This window comes from Hyalella azteca, unplaced genomic scaffold (genome assembly GCF_000764305.2).
Source record: "Hyalella azteca isolate HAZT.00-mixed unplaced genomic scaffold, Hazt_2.0.2 contig13709, whole genome shotgun sequence".
Lineage (NCBI taxonomy): Eukaryota > Metazoa > Arthropoda > Malacostraca > Amphipoda > Hyalellidae > Hyalella > Hyalella azteca.
Window position 1 is genome coordinate 1 of NW_025943621.1, and position 23849 is coordinate 23849.

General features: G+C 40.5%; 1 protein-coding gene across 5 annotated transcripts; it reads left to right on the forward strand.

Moving 5' to 3' along the window:
- The first annotated feature begins 1879 nt into the window (after window positions 1–1879).
- On the forward strand, window positions 1880–20121 carry LOC108664728 (transport and Golgi organization protein 1). 5 transcript variants are annotated; one of them, XM_047883795.1, is made up of 20 exons: window positions 1880–2092; window positions 2454–2587; window positions 3125–5021; window positions 5955–7088; window positions 8095–8636; window positions 8838–8864; window positions 10254–10385; window positions 10795–10905; window positions 11961–12020; window positions 12207–12341; window positions 12739–12828; window positions 13148–13219; window positions 13535–13762; window positions 15123–15212; window positions 15496–15725; window positions 16310–16411; window positions 17064–17160; window positions 17501–17630; window positions 18000–18752; window positions 19171–20121. In XM_047883795.1, the coding sequence occupies exons 1-20, from the start codon at window positions 1972–1974 to the stop codon at window positions 19209–19211; spliced, it is 6126 nt and encodes a 2041-aa protein (XP_047739751.1). In that variant the 5' UTR covers window positions 1880–1971; the 3' UTR covers window positions 19212–20121. The 5 variants fall into 5 exon arrangements, with proteins under 5 accessions (XP_047739751.1, XP_018006884.1, XP_047739753.1 ...); XM_018151395.2 differs by having other exon boundaries at window positions 5958–7088; XM_047883797.1 differs by having other exon boundaries at window positions 2505–2587.
- Window positions 20122–23849: the final 3728 nt, after the last annotated feature.

Genomic DNA, 23849 nt, shown 5'->3' on the forward strand with positions numbered 1-23849 from the left:
TGCATTGAGATTTAATTTCTTTTGATAGTATTTTTGAATACTATGCGTCTCTATACATAATTTAAATCACTTTTCCTGTTAAGTTTGTGTACTTACATACATTAAAATACGATTTTTCAAGTGTACGAATATTTATTTCCCCCCACTGTAGGTGACAAAATTATTAATGCAATTCATACTACATTTTTTGTGATGTTTAGCTGAATAATCCTTAGCATGTGTTAATGCTTAAAGGTAAACAAAGAAGATATGCTGGTTCAGAGATAAATAATAAATTGGAGATGATGATGAGCCAGTTGCACCAGAGCCAGGGCCAGAGCTTTCACCCCCTGTTTCAGAGCCGTTAGATTCCTGTTATATGAATAATTTTCTATCCATTTGTTTAAAAAGTGCACAGTCAGTCTGCAAGATTCCAAATCTTTAAAAAAATGTGTATTTTTGGAGCCATAAATTTTCTTTCCCAAGAAGGGAAATTGCAATTCTACAGTATTGAATAGGATTTTTTCTTTATTTCATAGTTTAATTGATATAAAGTTTTGAAATTGATATGCCATGCAAGCAAATTTTTGTCTGCATATCCAGCAGACAAAAATTTGCTCAACAAAGCAGACACTGTTGGTGACAGTGACACAATGGTCAAACCCTTATTTGTGGGGCTTTGAAAATGGTGGGAAAGTCTATTCATGGCTTGAAAGTAGATGTATTCCATGTCTTCTAATTCCCCCAAGATTTGAATACCCTAAGTCCCTAAAACAGGGTGACTTGGCCCATTGACAAGGTGACTTGGACCATTTTTACATATCTATATGAAAAGAAAACCCTATAGGTACTGAAAGAGTTCTTGCCTTAGAAAATTATATATTCTATTTATTAAATATGTGAATGTCACCCCATTTCACAGTACTGTCGTCTCCTATTAAAATATCATGGCTCAAAAATCCAAGAACTTCAGTAAATTTGTAGTCCTTATACTCCTTAACCTCCAAACTCCAAAGCCATGCATTTTAATTTGATCAGAAATCTTCTTGTTGACAAAATTTGCCATGGAGCAGCAAGAGGGCATAGAGTAGATGAAAATGTAAGTTCCATTGACAGGCAAATTGTGTGTCATTGATGGTCTTGAAGGCTCAACTGCAAGTTTGTCTAAATGTTGATCACAATTTTTTATAAAATTGCATTAACTTTGTTGATCTTGAATTTTTTTTTCACCTAACTAGACTTGAATGACCCAGATTTCTGAGTGTGGTCTAAAGGCAACAATAAATGCTATCTTGGTGAAGGTTGGGAGGTTGCTTGGAATTCTGATTACCAAATTTAAATGTGTTGTCAGACCCTGGAGCTCATTTAGAGAATATATATTTACATTTAGAGAATATATAGGTAGGTACCTATATATTTTCCTTATTTGATCAGTTGAACAATAATAGGTATGTTAATTAGGATATTAAGATTTAGGAGATGTCTGCTTTGTGGACTGACCTAATGTTACTGAATTTTTTTTATTGAAACAGAATTGGAGAAGTTATTTGATTTTATGTATTTTTTTGTTTCACTTTGCATCACTGATTATATAAGTATAATTTACTATTCTGCTGGTAGATATCTTGGCTCTTGGTTTATCTTAAATGCATTAGAGTGTTAGCAACAATTCCATGTAGTTTTCTTTAGGCAGTGCTGATAGAAAAACTATATGCCTATGTTCCCAAGCAGCAAAGGGTTTTCTCTTGCTCCAATTTTTCTAGCCAAGAGGTTAAGCCTAATGATTAAGTTTTGTTCTGGGTTAACCCGCACTTTATCATGCATAACTCATAAACAATGTTATGTGATTTTGTTATACTGTGAGTAACCAGTACCTACCTATTTGATTTGAGTTTTTGTTTACCATTTTTTATCTGCAGAAACTCATGACCTCTCATTGAATTTTATGAGTCAGCATTGGATTGCCATCAATGTTGCACGTGATTTGTTTAAATGAATTGTGGCATCATGTCTCCAGTCAGCATACTGCAGTGCTTGCTGCTGCTGCTGGCATCGCTCTTGGTTTACGGTCAGCTGTCTGACCTTCGGCGCTGTGCAGATCCTCAATGTCAAAGTAATATTCATTAAAAAAGTTCACTGTGATTCATAGATTCTCTATGGAAATACATATATTTCCTGATAACACATGTTCTAGCTTAGCTTCTGAAAATAATGTTTAAAAAGTATTTTGTGTAGATTATATCATGTATGTATATGTATACATTTATTTTATTATATCATATATAGGTAGGTAACCTAACTATATGAGATCACTTCTTGTAAGCAAAACTTTTCTATGGTGTAACTTTTCTAGCAATACTATATTTTTTTTAACTTGACAAAAAGAAGACTTGGCATAAATAGTCTTCACTAAACTATCATGATCTGTTGGTAATATTGTTTATTTAGTTTTTAATATTTTATTAAACTTTCAGAATTGATCTCCAAAGCACACACCATAATGAAGTATCCTTCTGGCACCACAGGAGTTTTATCTTTCCCCAACAACGCTGAGGTCAATGTGTACAGCAAGGAGGCTGGATCAAACCCTGACTGGTGGGGTGTTGAGGTGAGAGTGGTAACAGCTGATATATCTTGTACCAAAATATCTCTTAATTTCCATTACTATCCCACTAATATTTGCTGAGATTATTTCATTGATTTGTTATAAGAATAGTCTTAAGTTGGGGTCAAGAAGACAAAAATTATTTCAAATATTTTTTGTGGCAAAATTCATTAGGCTGTTTTGTGGAAAATTAATGTTCTGTGGCTTTTAAACTTTATGGAATGGTTTTTATGGTAAGATTTTCAGTTCAGATATATGCTATGGAGAATTTGAAGTATATTTTTGATTTAGTTATTATAAATTGGAAATTTTGTATAATAGGTATATCTAATAACTGATGTCTAGCTGAAAATAACATTAGTAGAGTATGTTATTCTAGGTTCCTGGACAGATTTTTTTGGCAGTGTTGACATTGTATCTAAATGGTCATTACTGTTACTGGAAGTGATTTTTTTTTTGCTGGAATTTATATCTTTCTTTAGTTTCTTTAGAGACAGTTGCTCATTGTAAAATTTCTGTTATTATTCAAACTTTTTACAGATAAATGGGAAATTTGGTTATGCCCCCAAGAAATTCATTCGGGAAGATAAAGTGCTTCTTAAAGATGACCTACTGACACACATTGTTCCCGTTATGTCTGCATCTATGGGCCTCAAAAAGGAAATTCCAATAGATCCAAAAATATTGAGTAAAGTAAATGAAGTTAAAAATGATGAGAACGAAGATGGTGGTGAAGAGTTTGATGAAGAGGATGAGCTTGATGGAATACAATTTTATAACAAAGAAGATGAAAGACAAGTTAAAGATGAGCAGAAGCAAGATGATTTGACAGAGCCTTCACAAGCATCAGCACCAGTAAACAATGTTGCTTCTGTTGCTCAAGATTCCATAGGTGAGAAATCCCCTCCTGAAAGTGTCTTACCATCTGCTGATATTTCTCCTGTTAGTATTTCATCACCTCCTGTTCAAATTTCTTCTGACCAGCCACTTTCAGTCAAAGAAATATCCCTTCCAACAAATGTTGAGCATACAGCAAGCAGCGACCCAGCCTCTATCCTGCCCAGCCAAGTGAAATATGAAGTAGTGGATGGCACTACTCTCTATGTGGACAGTGGTGATGTCACTGAGCCTCCTATTCACCTACCAAGCTATCAGACTCCCCCTCCCCTTCCAGCCACCACTACTCACACTGCACATGTCATCACCCCCACGCCTCCACTGACTCCATCCCTGTCTCAGGATACAATCACCGTCCCTCCTACTGCTGGTGAAGAACCTTCCAGGAGCCAAGTTCTCAACACTCCTGAGTTAATGATGGTCTCTACAGGTCTGCCACAGAGTACAATTGACAAAGGAGAAGCTCCTGCTGCTGCAGGCACACCGCCCATTCAGCCTCAAAAAGATCATGTTTCTCGTGAAGAGCCCCCTGAGCACTTGAAGGCTGTTCCTATTGGCAGTGGAAGTATGAGCGTCACTTCTTCTGCTACTGATGAGTCTAAACCAGATGCTGCAAGCATCCCATCTAACCAGAATATAGATGAGAATTATAAACAAATTACGAATGAAGGAGGAATTGATAACTTTCAACCTAGCATTGTTGGAATTCAGAGAGAACAAGCACCAAATTCGATTGGCAACTTTAGTTCTGACAGTGAGTCGGCCATCCCAATCACAAATGCAGCAATGACATCTGATTTCACTGCTCCTAAGCCTGATGACGTATTAAACATTCCAGCTGATAACAAACCTAATGAAACTAATGAACCAAAAGCGACTGAAAATGTAGTTGAAATATCTGGAAATAATCAAGATCAGACTGAGAGCTTGTCCCCAGAAGCTTCAGGGTTAGATGGCTCACCAGAAACTTCAGTGCCAAAAGTGTCTGCAAGAGCCTCAGCATTGGAAGGGTCCGCACAGGCATCAGCATTTGAAGGGTCCACTGAGGCATCAGCATTTGAAGGGGCTCCAGAATCCTTTGCGTTGGAAGTGTCTCCTGAATCCCTGGTCTTGGAAGGGTCTGGTAATGAGCAAAAACAAGCTAGCCACAGCATTCCTGATGGTTACCCTGAAACTTTAGCTACCGTTTCTGAGTCTGAGGATCTTGAGCTGGAGGTAGAGCCTCAAGACAGTGATGTCAAAGCTGAGAATGGAGGAAGCTTTTTTGGAGCATTTTTTAGCGGCTGGTCAAGTACAGAGGAGCAAAAGCATGAAGATGAAGATGAAGTATCTACTGATGCTCCCAGTAATTCTGGCGATGAATCAAGTGACAATCTTGTAAACTCGGGAGCTACTGTAGAAGAGAACTCGCAGAATTCAGTGCAGGAAACGAGCTTCATTACAACAATGGTGAAGGAACCTCCAAGTGCGACCATAACAAAAAGCCTGGAAGCTTCTGCTGGCATTGCTGGCATGCCTGGGCTGGCCTCTAATACCCTTGGTCAGTTTTAGCTCTATTGTATTGTAAACTAAGCAATTTAAAGCTTTCTCATAATTGTTGTTACATTGCTCCTATAGAGGTGCTTGAATAATTGGTAAACATTTCCTCACATATTTCCTGGAATTTTTTATAAAATCACTATCTTGCATTCTTTGGATGGCAATAACTATTTAGTGTACATTTGCTTGAGTTGTGGTTCATGTCTTACATGATTATATTTGTTCAATATGTATCAATTTAGAGTAGCTCAGTGTAACACTTATGGGAGCCATTCCTAAATTGCCTCTGTAATACTTACTACCTTTAAAAATGTGTTGGTGTTGCATATATTTAACCTTGAACAGTGCATCGCCTAAAGCAGCTTTTCAAAGACACCTGAATAACTGAGCATCTGGGTTAACTCTGGAGGTTCTTTGCTGTTGATGGTATGAGGATTACTGCCATAGCCTCAAAACGTGCAGTTCACACTAATTTTGAAGTTTGGAAAGATTAATTGAATTTTAGTTCCTACAATTAGTGTGGGTTTACAGTGTGCTTAAGATGTTCAATCTGTGCTGAATTTTTATGTGGTTATCATTATATAATACCACTAGTTTTTCCTTTTCTTTTGACACGGAGTCACACTCTGGTTTCTATATTCATCATTGAATTCAAATCACAGTATGGTCCACTGTTCTTATTCACTGTGTCACATTTGATCATTGCATTGTATAGTTGTGGGTATTTCTTTCTCAAGTGTATGCACTTCATCTCTATGGTATTACATATTTTGTATTGTAAGCTGTTGATAATGGTACTGCGTGTTTATATTTTGCTTTCTCTATTTTTACCTCGCAAATTCTATTTCCTTCATTCAATTCTTCAAACTCCCTTTAAATTCAATTGCTTGTGTCTGTGTTATATAAACTGAGGACTTCAACTCTTCCAACACTGCAGATGATCTGCGTCAACGCAAGAAAAAGATGGTTAAAAAGAATATTGTTCATGCTTTGAAAGTTTCTGCTGATCGCACACTTGCAACGAGTAAGAAAGTCTCTTCAAAACCATCCTTTGTGTCTGTGGGAGCCGTTCATGAAGTGACGTCTTCTGGTGCTCTCCACACCCCTAAATCTATTGAAGCTACTCATGCTTCAATGCTGACGAGTGCTTCTCTTCCACTGATTCATTCTGATAGCGAGACTGCTTCTGTGTCTTCAAGACTTGCATCACCCACCTCTATGACTACTAGGGCTCCTCCCTTCACAGTCACAGAACTTTTTTCATCCATGACTTCTTTACCAAGACTTGACACCAAACAAACAGATGCCATTCCAAGTCGGGAAGCAGGCAGTGACAGCCATACACTAGCAGCCAGTGACAGCCATACACTAGCGGACAGTGGCAGGCATACAATAGCAGCCAGTGACAGCCATACACTAGCAGCCAGTGACAGCCATACACTAGTAGCCAGTGACAGCCATACAATAGCAGCCAGTGACAGCCATACAATAGCACCCAGTGACAGCCATACACTAGCACCCAGTGACAGCCATACACTAGCAGGCAGTGACAGCCATACGCTAGCAGCCAGTGACAGCCATACACTAGCAGCCAGTGACAGCCATACAATAGCAGCCAGTGACAGCCATACAATAGCAGCCAGTGACAGCCATACGCTAGCAGCCACTGACAGCCATACACTAGCAGCCAGAGACAGCCATACACTAGCAGCCAGAGACAGCCATACACTAGCGGACAGTAACAGCCATACACTAGCAGCCAGTGACAGCCATACGCTAGCAGCCACTGACAGCCATACAATAGCAGCCAGTGACAGCCATACACTAGCAGCCAGTGACAGCTATACACTAGCGGACAGTGGCAGGCATACACTAGCAAGCAGTGACAGCATTTCATCTGTTCAGCCCTTATTGTCTGATTTAAATAGAATGGCCATAGTACCAGACAAAAAGGGCTCGTTGCTCAATAGCCAAACCTCGGGCCTAAAAAACGAAAATTTCAAATCCTTGTCCGTTGATTCACCAGAAGCAGGGAAGACAAAACCGACTGACGGTAAACTGGTTACTGGTGAGTGAAGGTTCCCTCAACTTGCAATGGTTTGCTGCATGCTCTCCTCAAGCCTAACAAAAAATTTGTATTAAGTGGCCTAATGTAAATTTGTGAATAAATGAATATAAACATATTACACATGCCTCTGAAGTGTGAATGATCTGCCTTATGTGTGATAATTAGTGCTTTGGTCATCTTGTATTGAATTTCCTCAAATTCCGCTTATGTGTTTGGTAAATCTTCATCAGTTGAATTAATCTTAAGTTTCCTCAATGTCAATTTACTAACAATAAAATTAATTGCATCAGTAAGGTTTAAAAAGTCACTGCTTACAAACATTTTGGGGTTTGCTTTGCTTGGTGAGGGCTTCCTATGTGTGCTTCTTTGATGGTTATTGCTTTGAGCATTTAAATGTCCAGTCATTATTTGCACTTAATTTGGTTTGTGATGTTTTTGTTTAGTGTTTATTGTTTTTCACTCAATTTAACCATTTCAGTTCATTATTTTAGCCTTTCTTCAATTTCTAAGACACTTTGTGGGTTGTGACTTGCATAATTCTCTTCTTTTATCCCATGCTTCTTTGATATTTTGCTTGACTAATACTTTAAAAAGAAACTAATGACTTGGTTCCAATATTCCTTAAATCACTTAAGTAGCTCTACTTCTTATGTTCCTTTATTTCAGACCCTTTAAATTTTACAAATCAGCTCTTTGGTTGAATTCATTTACTGATTTTTGGTTTTTAATATCAAGTTATTATTGATGTGTTACTTGAGTGATTCAATGGGTATTGTCACCAAATTACTTTTTTTCAATGTCTCGACACTCGCAATTCAGTCAACTAATTCATGTTGTATAGTTCTTCTTAGTAAAGATTATGGTATTTAATTCATTAATGTTTGTTCATTATATTTACTAAATCATCTCTATTTCCTAAACCTGCATATTTTTTTCAACCAATTTGCTATGAAAGATTCCACTTTCTTTTAATAACCTGCAGAATTTTTTTTAATTGCCACAACAGAGACTAAGTATGGTGGAGATGAAGCACAGGAGCCTGCAGCTCACTCAGGCCAGGATGAGTCATCCAGTGCTGAGTCAGGATATTCTAGTGATGAAGAGATGAACACAAGTAACCCCAGCACAACCCATGAGCCTGTAGCTGAGGGCGGTACTGATTCACTTTCACATGACCACCAGCCTGGCGAAGGTGAGGCCGATGAGCCTCATTCTGAAGATGGCAATGTTGAAAGTTCACTTCAACCTCCGACTGAGGCTTCGAGTGAAACGAATCCTGAGTATGCCCATGCTTCTTTGGATGGTCTGCAGGATGAGCCCAACAAATCCCATATCTCATCTGATTTGGAACATGCCCATTCTGATGAGTCAGCAGACACTGAAGCACCTGAGGCATCAGATGCCAAATCTCCCGAATCACCAGATCTTGGATCTCCTGAGTCAGAAAATGAGTCCTCTGTTTCTTCAGATGCAAATGCAGAAGATCCTTCGGACCTGCACCACCCTGAGTCGCTCACTGGCCACCTGCTCAAGACTGTTGAACCCATTGTAAGTATTCTGAGTGTTGCTGGCCATTCACTCCACTTTATGACTGATAAAAAATTTATTTCTGTCATTGATATTGGTTTGTAATTCGTCAATAATGTATTTTTTTCACTATGCTGGCCACATAGGTAATGTTGGCACCTAGCATCAATTTATAATTGATAAATAATACAAAATATAAAGCAAAAGATGTTGCATGCGCAGATACAGTGGTTGAGCGGTTCATCGCAGGTATGCAGAACTCCAATGTTTTCTGTTATCTTGTGGCATGCATGGTGGTGAAATAGGGCTTGAGTATTGAGATTGCTTGGTTGCTTGAATTGAAAATTATCTATTTAATTTATATTTTAATTAATTTATTAGCAGGGAAATTGCTTCAACATCTTTCAATGAAATTTTTAGAGACTCGCTCCATGCTGAACCCTTTTGTCTTTTTCTTTGCTATTGAAATTTTTATACCTTAATATTGTCGGCACTCCTTACAAGTACTCAAATCAAACGTGATGATTGATTTTAGCATTAATATACACATAACATGGAATATTGTGTTTCTAACCAAATGAATGCTAGTAATGTTGAAAAAATCAGATTTCTTCATCCATGTGTATAATCCTTCCTCCTTGAAAGTTTGTGTTTGACATTATTGCTTGTAATTGTGAGTCCCATATTAACCATATAGGTAATAGCCCTGTGGTGTCTGCTTGTAAGTGTGTTGCTTCTGTCTACTCATACATGTATGTAGGCACTAGTATAATGCTACGGCATCGTACCTCAGAGTTGTTAACACTGTGATTTTATACGTAAAGGTTCATATGCAGTAATTGTTCTCAAGTGGCTTGCCATTGCTTGGTCACTCCAGCACCAAAAGGCTAAGATTATAATAGAACGTTTGATATTACATGCATCAAGTCCTGATATTCATGGAAGACACATACAACACATGAAAATGAACACATATTACAGCACACAGTATGCCATATGTACCAGTTCTGTTCTTCTGCCCATGAGTTCCTAGATGTGGTTATTATTAATTGTTTTTGGTAGCATGTGTGATATTTTTTGCCCATTATTGTTAGCTTGGTGTGTGACACTTGATATTTGAATCCTCAACATTTATTCTTGATTACAAATTACAACATTGATCACAAATTAATGTTTCTTACTTTTGTCCTCACTTTGGAAGCAATAAATGAATAATAAATAAACCTAATTTGCTATTTAAAAGCGTTTTAGCTAATTACAAAGTTTAGAATATTTTATGTAGAGTGTAACTAATCTGTCATAAGAATTAATGTTTCACGTGGATTACTACTGATGAGAAGTCATGCTTAGCACAACGTTTGAAATGACACAAAATTCCTTGCATTTCCCTCCACCAGGGCATTTAAGTGTGGTCTGATTGTTAATGGTGTTGCTTCTCCCTTAACTTGTATTGAAAATCCATTGATATTGGGAGTTTAAAATGGGTCTTTATGATAAATGAGAGGCTTTGAAGGAAGTCAACCTTCTTTATATTTTTTAATGATCTTGCATTAAATTTGCCTCTTAATCGCCACCACATTGAAGCAACTCTCCCTTAACCCTCTTGAGCGTCACCACTCACTTCACCACTCCCCGCAGCTGGGGGAGAGCCTAAGCCTGGCACTGGAGCACGACCTCAGCGCCCCCGTGGAGTCCCGTGGCTCGCTGATGGCCATGGCCATCGTGGCCGCCACCATCCTCCTGCTCTACGTCGTCCACGCCGCCTTCACCGTCAGTGTTGCTCCTCTGCTGCTCATTCATATTGCTCAGTTTTGCATTCATTATTGAAAATTTTTTCACCCTTTAATGAAATAATTTTAGCGACCATTAGACATGATACGAGCCTATCTAAATTACTATTATTGTATGAAAGACATTGTCACTCATTATCTTTACATCAAAATGTAATGAAATTTTAGAAATATCTTCCATCCCATTACTATCAGTAATATTTTGATCGGATGGTTCAGAAGTGAAGCATTAAATCAGTGCTGTTATTTTAAAATCAAATGAGAGAAGTGATCTATTAAACCAGTACTGTTGTGTTGAAATCAAACAAGTGAAGTGAAGTAGTAAACTAGGGCTTCTATATACATGATGATAAAAATAAGTGAGTGTGTGACGTGTGTGTACCGTACAGAGGAGCGCACGGGAGTCACCGCTGCTGGAGGCTCTCAACAGACTGGAGCACGAGCAGCACACCGCCGACGGTCTCATCATGCAGCTGAAGAGTCAGCTTACTTCCAGCCAGGTACATAGCAGCACAACATTACAGTGTACTATGCACTCTGCGTGTAGCTAGGTACCTATCATCTAGTGATGAGTAACAGCAGTATTATTAACACAGCAGTGTTGAATATGGGAAAGAATTGAAGTAGAAAATTATTATCATAGCAGTGACTGATTACGAGGACTACTTTTTGTTTGATTAAAGAATTTCGTCCTACTTCTACTTTATTTCTAACCTTTCTTCTTGGTCTTGATGTAGTAATTTCAACTTTCAACCGAAACTGTAATCATCGATATAAGGGGGTGGCGTCGACAGGATTTATAGTTATTGCAAGATACTAATTATTTCGACACCTGTATTGAACTATCAATCGTATGGAAATCTCGATAGAGTTTTTAATTAAACATTTTTAAATACTGTCAAGTCCGACTGCCTCTAACGCCGCCACGGAACTGCCCGCGGTCGCCCGCTAGCTCCTGTTAAATACTCCCCCGGTCCCGCGCATGCGTGCTAGGCGGCTCGAGCTCCACCCCTTAATTCAAACTCCGCATCTCAACCCCCAAATCCCCCTATTCTTATCATATTTATTCCTATTCCTAATCATGACGACAATTTGATGACTTTATCATCTAACCTCAGACATTGTGTCCCGAGATACGTTCATCAGCTAATAAGTTGTAATTGTTGTGCTTTACACAAGGCTTTTTTTCCGGAGACATCTTATGCAATTGTTGTCGCGCCACTCATGACGCTTGGTGTGTTATCTGAACACCCCTTTGTTTTGCATGGCGAGTATGTGCATTTGCCAATTAATAACTATTTGCACTACCTATGCAATCGGTATGCATCCATGCAAATCACGTCAATAAACAATCTTGAATGGGAAATAACATCAAATATCTCATTCTCTCTCTTTAAGACAATAAACATTGCAGACCATTAGGGATACATTTTAATTCTGATATTATTTCATCTGCAATAGATATATCCTCTCTGCTAAATCTGTAAACCAAAATGTTATTGATTTTAAACAACTTGCTGCACATGGCCAACAAAACGCTTGTCATGTCATGCAGACTGCGGCTGCCAGCGGAGTAGATGAGCAACAGTGGGCACAAGCCTCAGCTCAGCTTCGGGTGAGTTTCTTTCACTTAGTGCAGAGTATATGTCGACGATACTAGAATGTTCATAGATGACGACTTTGCCCATGCATATGATGTTGATCCTGATGATCATCCCTGGACGTGATTAACACCATTATTGTATGAGGAGTCTTGCAGGAGGTGCACTTAGATGAGGATGAAATTGTGATATTGTTGCAGGAGGAGAATGAAGAGCTGAAAGCGCGTTGCGATGAACTGGAGCGTCAGCTGGAGGAGTCCACCAGCAGCGGCCTGGAGATGGACAATATGATCCAGGACCTGCTCCACGCGCAGAAGGATACCGCCAGCTTCCAGGTCAGTTTATGGAGTCGCGTGGTAATGTTTGTTTGGAGGTTATTGGTGACGATGGAGTTTCTTATCTAGTTATGATGTAGATATTGGTGGACAATGTTGATGTGCTGTCAACTTCTAGATCAGGTGTCAGAGTTGGTGATGATGCTCTAGGCAAGGTTTATGACGAAGATGATGTACCGTGTCTGGTTATGATGCTGCAGCTGGTTACTTCACCCATGAGTCTTGCTATAATGCCTTACTTGGAAACTTATTGTATTGACTATCCGAGAAATTTTAACATAGAAATGATTAATTATACCTTTATTGCTTAGATGATATAAAGTGTTTGGAATATCATGTTTTCATGCTATGCTGATGTAATTAAGTATGTTTCATATATATACTGTTATGTTGACAGGAAGCGATAGACAGCCTACAGCTGATGCTTGACAGCCAGCGTGACAAGGTCGAGAGCTTGACGTCTGACCTCACCATTAAGACCACTCTGGTAAGTTGTTGCCGCTCTGGTGAGCTGTTCTGTTGCCACCTGTTGACTCATTGACCACTCTGCTGGGCTGCTTCCTTGCAACATCATTCCTTTTATCTACCAACCACTCAAGTAGGCTGCTCTGTTGCTACTAGTAACCACTTGTATTGATGTTGCCACTCTGTTGCTACTGGGTGCCACTTTATTTCGCCTATAATTTTTCCAGCAAACAAATAACATTTGTTTTCATTATCATTCATTATTTTGTGCCAAAATAACATTTGTTTTCATTATCCTTTTCAAAATGACAATCATTCTGATCATGATCTTGTATGTGCAGAATGATGAACTGCGTACAGAATCTGCTGCAGCGCGGGACAGAATTGCCAAGCTCGAGTACCAGCTGGAGCAGGTGTGTGATATAATTGAGCCTTCCTGGCCGCGTGTTGGGCTCAATACACTCCAGCCTTGCAGCCACTAGTGATGCTGCATTCCACTAGTTTCTGTCATTGTTACTGATGTTTAACATAATTATCTATCTTTTAACTGTCCCTTGTCTTGTATTCCATCATTACTGTGTATTACATCATATACTTAATTTCTAAGATAGAATATCTTATTCCGTTAAATATCATCCCTTGATTCGCAGTCCTTAAAAAGCTTGTAAGAGTTGAATTGGAACTGCATGTTCTTAATAAATCTAATGCTAATGTAAAATAAAAATTAGGTAACACGATCGTTGGAAGAAGTCAGCTCTGCCAAGTCTCGTGTCAGCGCAGAGCTTTATTCAGAGCAGACGCGGCTACAGGAGCTCAGGACAGAGCATGATACTCTGACACAGAGTTACAGCCAAGCCACAGATGCCCTGAAGGCCATCTCAGAGCAGCAGAGCAGTGCAAATCTGAGAGCTGAGCAGCTGGACAAGCTCCTTAAGACTCGTGAAGCAGAGCTGCAGGTCAGTTTTACTACGAGTTTTAACTTTTCTGTGCCGATCCAATGTTTATTGTTTTGTACATCGTTGTATGCTTAGCTTTCAGTTTGGAACTCGTAGCGATATTGTTTTCTGATGAAATCATATCTATATTACAGGCATATAACTTATCTAGCTCTGACCCCCCCGTGCCATCTCGTCCTTGTCGTGGGGGGGGGGCTTGCGTGTCTCGATGAGACCCGAGGCTGTACGGCCTCAGATGCAATCATGGCCGGGTGGCTCGGGTGGAGAGTCCAGACTAACAGAGATGGCAAAACGCCCTTATCGGAAACGGCCTGGCTCTCAAATGGACACGCGATGACCCTTCTTTGGATTGGCGAACCCTGGCGGGGACTTAGACCCGACCCGCCAGCNGATAACCTTAGACGATACCTGATGGAATGCAACCTGCTGCCAGAGATTTAGCATGACCCCGTAACGCCACCGCCGGTCGGTCATATGCACTTGCACCACCGCCTTTAGCGAGACTATAATCGCACCTTGCCAACACCTAGACCAAGCCTCACTAAACTTACGCTGGAGTTGATACATGAAGTCGGAGCGGACCCTCGCTCCATGAGCAGGGAATCTACCGCCCAGCCCCTGCGCCTAAAATGGATCAGGCTATAAGCCTTGGAGACGGAAGAGACCAAACATCTTTGACGTAGCTGAAGACCTCACCTCCGGCGCGAAATAGATTCGCTATCTGAAGCGCTAGTAAATCTTTTACTACTACTACTACTTATCTAGCTCTGAACATAGATGATCGTATTAACAGAAGTTGATTTAGCTTCTGTTTTAAGCTTAATATACAGGGTTATTATAAATGATGGGCCCGATATAATAAATTAGGATTCACTTAAGTATGAATTCAAAATGAATAATTTATACACCAATGGAAAGAGAAAGATTCAAAGTTTTTTTTTTACCTATTTATAAATGTTCGACGTCCCTTGTACTGCCCGACAAACATCTTAACGGTAGCCAAACTCGCCCCGCACACGAGAAAGTATATCTTCTGTTACTGAGTGCACCGTAGCAGTGATACGGTTCTTCAGGCCAACCAGAGCTGCTGGTAGAGGCGGGACGTAAACTCCGTTTCCCTGACGTAACCTCATAAGGAATTGTAAGGAATATAAGGAATAAGGATTATAGTCACACGAGTTCAGGTGATCTCGGTGGCCAGAAGTGCAGCACCAGGAGAACACATTGAACATTTATACTTATGTTGAAAAAACTTGAATCTTTCATTTTGAATTGGTGTATACATTTTTTTATTTTTAACATTACTTGAATAAGTACTAATTTATTAAATTGGGTGTGGCGTTTGACTCATTTGTTACAGGTGACGAAGGAGTGCCTGAAGCAGTTGAAGGTCTTCAATGACGGCAGGGCTGGCAAGGACAAGTTAACGCAGCTGCTAGATGTCGTCAAGGTTATCTCACTTAGCAAATTGTCCAAATGTCAAAGAGATGAAATCAATAATCTAGGTTTCAATTGTTTCACCGATTTCCAAAGCTGAAACGCCCATCTTTTACTCGATCGATTTTAGTATGTTATTTCGTCATTTTTGTGTGCGTGATTTTACATTCCTTTACCTAAATTTGAGCTAACTCAACTAGATTGCTGAACTATTAAATCATAAGAACTAAACTACATTGCCGTGTTATCTCATCGTTTCTTTAGCTGCTGTTGCTGATTATCGAACTTGTTTTCAGGCACGCTCGGACCTGACGTGCGCTCAGCAGGAGCGCCGTGCGTTAGAGGCGGAGCTCAAGGAAAGTTCTGAGCAGCTGCAGAAGCTACAGGAGCGCCTTCAACAAGCGCAGCAGGAGGCAGAGCAATGCAGGAAAGAGAAGATGCAAGCGCAGCTGGAGCAGAAGGAAGCTCTCAATAAACTTACTGTTCTCACTGATTATTTCCAGGAGGAGAAAGCACAGTTGACCAAGTACGTAGCTTCTTCTGGACTAAATCGCATGAAATAATCTTTTGTACTATTTTGAAATTTTGTTAACTAACTCTCTCGTAACTCTCGTAAACAGTCAATTAAATTGAAGTAGCGTTTAATATAGTTAGTATTCCTGTATATGAAGGGTTAAAGTACAAATAATGATCGGTGTATTGCTAATTAAATATATATTTATTACGATATAGGCAGGAACACCGATAGTTTTACCGGCTCTACACTGATTACACTGATTGTGAGTCACGTCAACCCATACCTCATTTCTCATAAATGCGTTAGGTTGGGTGCAAATTTGTAGACTTCTTCAGGACTTTCTCTTAATTTGCTTTCGTGATTGTAAGTTATAAAAGCGTTTATTATACCTCGGTTTACAGTCGCCTAACTATGCAGAAAGCTTCTGAGATGTTCATGTATATTGTATACAGTTAACATAATACGTACAACTTGATATGGTAGGAAAATGTCCTGATTTTCTTATTTCACTGTAAGAGAGAAACTAATCAAAAGCATAGTGAGAATTAGTGCCCAAGTTCATATAATAAGTACTATATGTTAAATGCTTTCAGAGAGCTCGAGTCGGAGTCAGGGTTGAGGCACACCGCTGAAGGTTCGGCCGAGTCAGTGAGCTCACGCATCAGAAACTACGACATGCAACTCATGGCATACAAGTAAGATCATCCATCATTCACTATTGGTTACCATACCTAAGTTTGACTTCAAAAAACTTGGTTGTAAATCCTCGTTAGTTAAAAACTTAAATTTCATAACGCTTTTTTAGTGTTGAAATTAAGTGCCTATTGATAATCGTCAGAATTGAAATTTAGTCTGTAACAATCTGTTCTACATTGATCTAATGGCCTTGGACATGGTAATTTGGTCCGTGTTAATGCGGTTACATCAAAGTAATACCAACCTTCAGAGTTCAGTAACCCAAAAGTTCTTTATTGGACAATTGTATACTCGCCGCTTTATGTGACTGATGAAAATAAACATCATGAATACCTGTGTACCCGCTCTGCTAACCAGTGTAATACTGTAATAACGTAGCGCTACACAACCACGAATAGTTGTTTCCACCTCCTCATGTCGCCCCTTGTGGGTGATGATAAACTTGAGATTTTGAATAACATGAGACCTTCCGCCTTGCGTGCGATGTTACATTTTGACCTCCGGTGCGAAATAGCTTGATAGCTGAAGCGCTAGCAAACCATCATACTACTACTACTACTCATGTTGCGTTTCACTAACTAGTGTAATAGTTAATAAGTTAATAACTTGAAGCCAAGAAGTAGTCTTCACTCACACTTGACGCCCCCACAGAGCTCAGGTGGAGATGCTGAAGAAGGAGTTGGAGGACCAAGAGGTGTCATACAGGACGCAACTCGCCGCCCAGGAGCAGAAGGCGCATGAAAGCTGGGTACGACCATTCATCACATGGCAATCATGTATATGTATTCGTTACTAATTATTAACAAATCCATAGGTTAATAAATTGCAGGAAATTGCTAGCATCATGTCACCAGTGTTCAGCACTGTTAGGCAGACAACATAGGTAATTATTATCATTTCATATGCGAGTAGTACTTCATAAGGACATTTCTCCAGGCTTTAGTGTCGATATTTATTAATGAAGTTTGATATGTTTGTTTTTAGCAGTTACCAACTGCTTTGGTAGAGAGTGAGCTGCCATACTTCTGAGCATTAAGTTAACTGTGCACGATTTCATCCTTGTAAACTGTTCTCATTTGCGTGACCAGGTTGCTGCTCGGGCTGCTGAGCGCAAGTATGATGAGAGCAAGCAGGAAACTGCTCAGCTGCGCAGTCGTCTTCTGCTCATGAGCAAAGAAAACAGCGAGCAACTTCCCATCGCCAAACCTTTGCCTAAACGTGAGCAGCATTTCTGCTATCGTATATTTAAATTATTTTTTCTTTATATTTGCTTCTTTATCACATAGGTGCATCAAATCTCTATGAGCCGTGATTTAATAATAATAATTCATAGACCTTATGATAGTTAATAATTCTAGGATAGACTTTATCGATTTATTCCTAAAAGATAATCGCATTGTCATATTTTCGGCCTCGTATCCACGATACTAACCGTATTGAAATATTGCATGGGCTTGAACATTTATTAGTTAAAGCACTTGAACAGCTAGTATTTTATTAATGAGGAGGGCAGCTGATTGAGCTCACAGAAAACATTTATGGTATCTTGAAAATCATCAATAGTGACAACCTGCGATCATTTCTCAGATGCTGAAGCAAGCAACGGCTCCCTGTCGTCTCCACGACCGCCTTTACACGACGACCTGGATGGGGAGCACAGCCTGCCTCTAGACTCCCCTCCACCCATCCCTCCTCCTCCTCACCTCCTCCCCCACCTCTTCCCACCGCCACCCCACCTCTTCCCACCGCCACCCCACCTTCCTGGCATGCCTCCCCCACCTTTCCTCCCTCCCTCTCATTTCCTTCCACCCCCTCCCATGCTCGACCGTCGTCTGCCTCCGGCCGGCAGACTCGCGTCACCGCCGTTTCACCGCCGCATCGAGGCAGCGTCGCCGCCGTTTCATCGCCGTATAGGTGCAGCGTCACCGCCAGAATTATTAGACCGCCATTCGCCACCAATTTTTGACCGACGAAGCTTCTCGCCCGCAAGCGAACGCTCGCGATATTCAGACCGTCAGTATTCGCCTGACCGACACAGCAGATATTCTCCCGACAAAATCGGCCGTTATTCACCGGACCGACAAGGCCGCTATTCACCCGACCGACAAGATCAATTTTCTCCCGACAGATCTGGTCGTTATTCACCAGACAGACCCGGTCGGTATTTCCCCGACAGGTTGTATGACCGTCACCACCCCGACAGGTACAACAATTCAGACCGACATTCCGACGCTTATTCCTCGAACGGACGAAACTCGTCCCCCGACGGCGTAGCGAAGCGCACGTCGCCGACGCCCCCGCAGCGCCGACCATACGACAACGGCGGTCAGCTTGGCAAAGGTGATTAATATCTGTTGATCTGAGTTCAGGGTTATTTTTAGGACTGGCATGAATGATATTTGTAGGCCTGGCTAGAGAGAGGTACCTGTATGATTGGCAAATATGTACAAATTTGTAGAACTGGCTAGATGGATACTTGTAGACCTGACATTGGATTGCTGCCTGTTATTCATCAGCATGATGAATCATGTGGATGTAGGGGGGGTCAATTTGTTGGTCATGTTGTACTCTTTTAAGCCTAAAGCTGGTATTTTAAACTATTTATTTATTTCATTTGTAGCTAGTGTTGAAGGTATTTTATGTCCTTTATCAATGAACATTTCTGAATCATTTGATTTTTACTACATTCAATTATACTTCTGTACTGATGTTTAGGAATTTTAGATATCAATTTCTATTAATACGTGTTGATGCGCAGGCAAGAAAACGTCAACGCCGCTGGGTCCCAACGATCGGTGAACTTAGACCTTCATAGCTTTGTATTCAACGGCGCCATTTGTTAGATCGTCTAGTAATAAACGCTGTTATGTATCTGTGGGTTTTGTGCGGTCTCAACGTGTAGGCTCAACTACGCCAGAGGTCAAGATTATTGTTTTTCGCATACAGCGGAGAAGTGAACTGAACAATGTTTTGCAGTGCAATGTTTATCTATGAAATTCAGGCAAAATTTGGTCCTCGGATGTCTGGTTGTTTATTGCGAGATTGCAGCGGTGTTACTTAAGCCTCGCTCGATTACTATACAAACTCTCTGTAGTTTGGTTTTAGGTTAACTATTTATTGGTATGCCATTGCTATGTAGTGTTGTTATGAAATAATGAAATTCTTTGTTATTTTTCAAGGGTTTATATGTGAATGAAACCACCGGCCCAACCTTTGTGCGGCGATGTTGTGTTATTTCTTTATTCAATGAAGACGTTATAAGTTGAGGCAGTTAACGTGATGGAATTGGTAATTCTTCTCTCTGGCCATCATTTGAATTGTTCGCCCGTGTTACAGTATATTTTTATTGTGACGTCGTGACAAGACATTGGTGGAACACAAATCTTGGTTTTCTCATTGCAGTGATCACTAGGTAACTTAACATTGTTTGAGGTCATCGGCTCTTTTCTGTTATATTTTGTCGGCTAAGTCTAAAAATATCATTGAAATACTTCGAATATGTGTAATGATTCATTTATGGTGTATAAATAACTACGAATTGAATGAATTGTATGCTGTGGCAATGTCAGCCTCTCTGTGTGGCGCAGTGTCCAGTACTGTTATTTTCTGCTTAAGAGAGATATTATGTACGGCTCTAAGGTTCAATGGTTCTCTTATTTATGCTACTTTTTAATTTTCATGTATTTTTCAAGACAAAATGCTACTTGATTACCGTAGATGCAACCCTCACCATCCGTACACCTGGAAAAAAATACTAGATTTGTACGCTGGTATTGTCACATCTATAGAAATGACTACGAAATCCCAAGTCTATTTTATCCAAGCAAGCAAATCGCTCGTGGTACCGTTACGATCTTTTCTGGACTTACTATTATCGTTTATTATTATTATTATCGTATTATCGTATATTTTCGATTATCATCTCCCGAATAAACCACCACAAGACTTTTGGATTATTAACTATCTACTTGTGAAGCAAAACGATTACCTAATTCTCTTCTTATGCAAATCTTTTTTTTAGTTGTTGGCCATTCGATAAATGAAAAAAAACATAAATTAAGCTCATCATATACGGTATGCATGATCCAGCAGGGCAACGTAATATTTACAGTGTCGCCATCTTGATGTAACCCCTGACTTGCTGTTTCAATCGATACTTAAAACGTCTCCAGAAATGTCATGATCGATCATAGTTGGGTACATCGTTAATCTATAAAAGCAGTGTTGCTGACATCCCCTCGTAGTCTTTGTTTACTTATCACAATTACTTCTTATTTTCTGGTGATATTTCACGGCAGTATTTCAAGAAATCTGTACTATTTCGTACGTGTCTCCCCCATCCCCCCGAACGCCCTTGAGTAGGGCGGGGTCAGATGCTAGAAGTTTACTCGGGTGTTCTGTCCATCAGTCAATATAGACTCAATTCTGCCTTACGGTTTCTATTCTGTCAGCTGCAGGGCTGAAGCCCTAATTTAAAATCGAACCTAAACTCGCGATCGCCGTGAAGTTCTTTCGATTTGCGACTTCGGATCTTTTAAAATGTTAGGGCAAATTATATTCGTGATCGAAAGTTATACGATGGCCGTAGTTGATCGTAAGTCTTACGTTTTTCGTAAATTCCCGTTTTGCTTCGGAAATTGAGTGGTTTCCAATTTTATTTTTTGAACCAGTATTCAAATAATTGTGGTGAAGTTAATCCACGACCTTACCACCATCGGATTTTTTGGCTGCAGCGGCCCATCACACGGCGAAATAAGTACTCTAACCCTGGCATCTATGAAATCGTAAAAATGTTTAATCCTTTGCCTCCGTAATTTTGCCTAGCCTGCGGACTGGTGCATCTGTCCTCGGTGTGCGTGCCTCCCGCGGCGTGTTGTTCGCTAGTTTCTCTTGATTTTTTCGTTTCTCTCTCCATATTTAAAACCAGTCTACGTGCTTGCACTACCGTCCGTATCTCGATATTTACACCTTTGTCCCCCGCAGAGCATGCGCACCACAGTTTTTCTAATTGTTCCGGCTGGCCAAAAGTTGTACCTTTTCCACCTATTATTAATGACTGCGCGATTCAACCCGTCTCTTTTCTCTTCGTTGTCTAAAGTTTCCAATTTTTTTCGCTGGAAGAAAACTGACACTTTTGCGAGTCATAATTGACGACGTTTGTACATCTTTGATGACCTAGTAGTAGATATTTCAGAGAATTGTTGCTCTGTAGCAAATATTGCAACTACCGTTTAAATATGTATACTATGTTGGTGATGGGCTTTGTTTGATGGAGTTTCCAATCTGTCAATAGTTGAGATTCGACTAACAAGTACATGCTGAGTACTCGAAGAAAAGTACAGCAGACTCCCCCGAAAAAAATCAAATTGGCTGGTTCCTTGAAGCTTGTGCCTTTAGTTTTCGTTTTACTAGTAGTAGTTTACTAGTACAACTTTTACAGCATTTATTTGACAAGGTCGACCACGCCAATTTGTCGCGTCGACTTGACGAATCATTCGTCCTGCGCGGCACAGTGTTGTTGCGGTTCGAGTCCTATCGCAGAAATAGTTTTCAATGCGTTCTAGGCTGAAACTCTTCTTCTACGCCATCGTTGGTCACTTGCGGCGTACCACATGGATATCAGTTCTCGGCCAGATCCTCTCCCTGTTATATACTGCGGACGTATTGCATATAATAGATTCACATAGTTTAAATCCGCACATGTTCGCCAATGACACCCAAATTTCTGGCTACGGTGCACCGGCTGACGCCGCAGCGTTGCAGGATCGAATGAGAAGCCTGCCGAAGACCAAATCTGCCCCGGATGTAATGGAGCGCTCCTGCCTGCGCCCGCAGTTCGCAACCTGGGCATTCTGCTGGACTCGGAACTTTCAATGAACAGTTACATTGCCAAAGTCACCACCGCTTGCTTTGGCGCTCTGCGAAGAATACGTAGCATCAGCCGCTGTCTTTCAAGGCCGGTCCTTGAGGCCCTTGTGGTGGAGCTCGTTCTGACTTCTGACCAGATTGGACTAAGGTAATGCCACGCTTTTTAGACTTCCAACCGCGGCACTCAATAAACTGCAATCCGTAATGAACGCTGCAGCTCGACTCTTGTGCAATAAGCAAAAATTCGACCGTGTGACGCCGATATTGCGAAATCTTCACTGGCTGCATATTCAGCAGCGCACGCAGTTCAAGGTCGCTGTTCTGACGTTCCGATGCCTTCACGGTCTGGCGCCTCCTTATCGCACGGAAGGTCTGCAGCGCGTGTCGGATCTGCCTTCTAGAAGACGATTGCGTTGGTCATCAACAGCGTACCTCGATCGTCGTACCATCCATCTATTTGTCTACCTACCGTCGGCGACAGAGCGTTTCCGGCCGTCGCCGCCAGAACCTGGAATGGTTTGCCGGCTTCCGTAACTTTGGTTCCTTCTTTGCAGGTCTGTCGTCGACGGCTAAAGACGGAACTATTTCTTAGAGCCTATGAATCTAGTTCTTATCCGTTCTCATCCTTTCCGTGTCTATATTATTTCTCGCTTGATATTAATCTTATGTGTGACTGTGACGTGCCCTCGAAGTTCGTGTGAACCAGACGGTACGATAAATGTTTCGTGGAATAATAATAATAATCTACCCTACCTCACTCAGTTCGCAATTCCGATGTTCACAAGTTAAACTCTTCTGCTTGATCTGGCTCATTAATATTTTAATATAATAATAAGTCAGTTGACTAGGATACAAAACTGATTCATAATGTCAGTTGCAACGTAAAATTTTGGCCCATTGTGGAAATCCGTTCAGACTCGAAATAAGAGCTACGGGCGGTAAACTAGCTACGAAAAAGCGGCGTTGCACTCGAAAATTTAGAGTTCACAAATATATATTAGGCTACGAAAATATCTAACACACGTAAATTAGACACCGCAAACTCCAAAACTACAACGAAATCAAATCTCACACTGGGGATGAAAATCAATAAAGACTACTACTGACTTTAGAAGTCTCATTATATGGGAATTTGTAACGCTATGGCTGTGAGCTGTTTCGTTATTGGTGTAACGTGCAGTGCTTTCTAGCGCGAACTGCGTCTCGTAGCTATGCGGTAAATTAACGGCAGTATTTCAAGAAATCTGTACTATTTCGTACGTGTCTCCCCCATCCCCCCGAACGCCCTTGAGTAGGGCGGGGTCAGATGCTAGAAGTTTACTCGGGTGTTCTGTCCATCAGTCAATATAGACTCAATTCTGCCTTACGGTTTCTATTCTGTCAGCTGCAGGGCTGAAGCCCTAATTTAAAATCGAACCTAAACTCGCGATCGCCGTGAAGTTCTTTCGATTTGCGACTTCGGATCTTTTAAAATGTTAGGGCAAATTATATTCGTGATCGAAAGTTATACGATGGCCGTAGTTGATCGTAAGTCTTACGTTTTTCGTAAATTCCCGTTTTGCTTCGGAA

What these genes read in the sequence shown, in the direction of transcription:
- LOC108664728 (XM_047883795.1), top strand. Translation starts at nt 1,972, where the DNA reads ATGAATTGTGGCATCATGTCTCCAGTCAGCATACTGCAGTGCTTGCTG. An exon ending in GTCAGCTTACTTCCAGCCAG is followed by an intron (nt 10,906 to 11,960) that starts GTACATAGCAGC and finishes CATGTCATGCAG; the next exon opens with ACTGCGGCTGCCAGCGGAGT. An exon ending in TCACCATTAAGACCACTCTG is followed by an intron (nt 12,829 to 13,147) that starts GTAAGTTGTTGC and finishes TTGTATGTGCAG; the next exon opens with AATGATGAACTGCGTACAGA.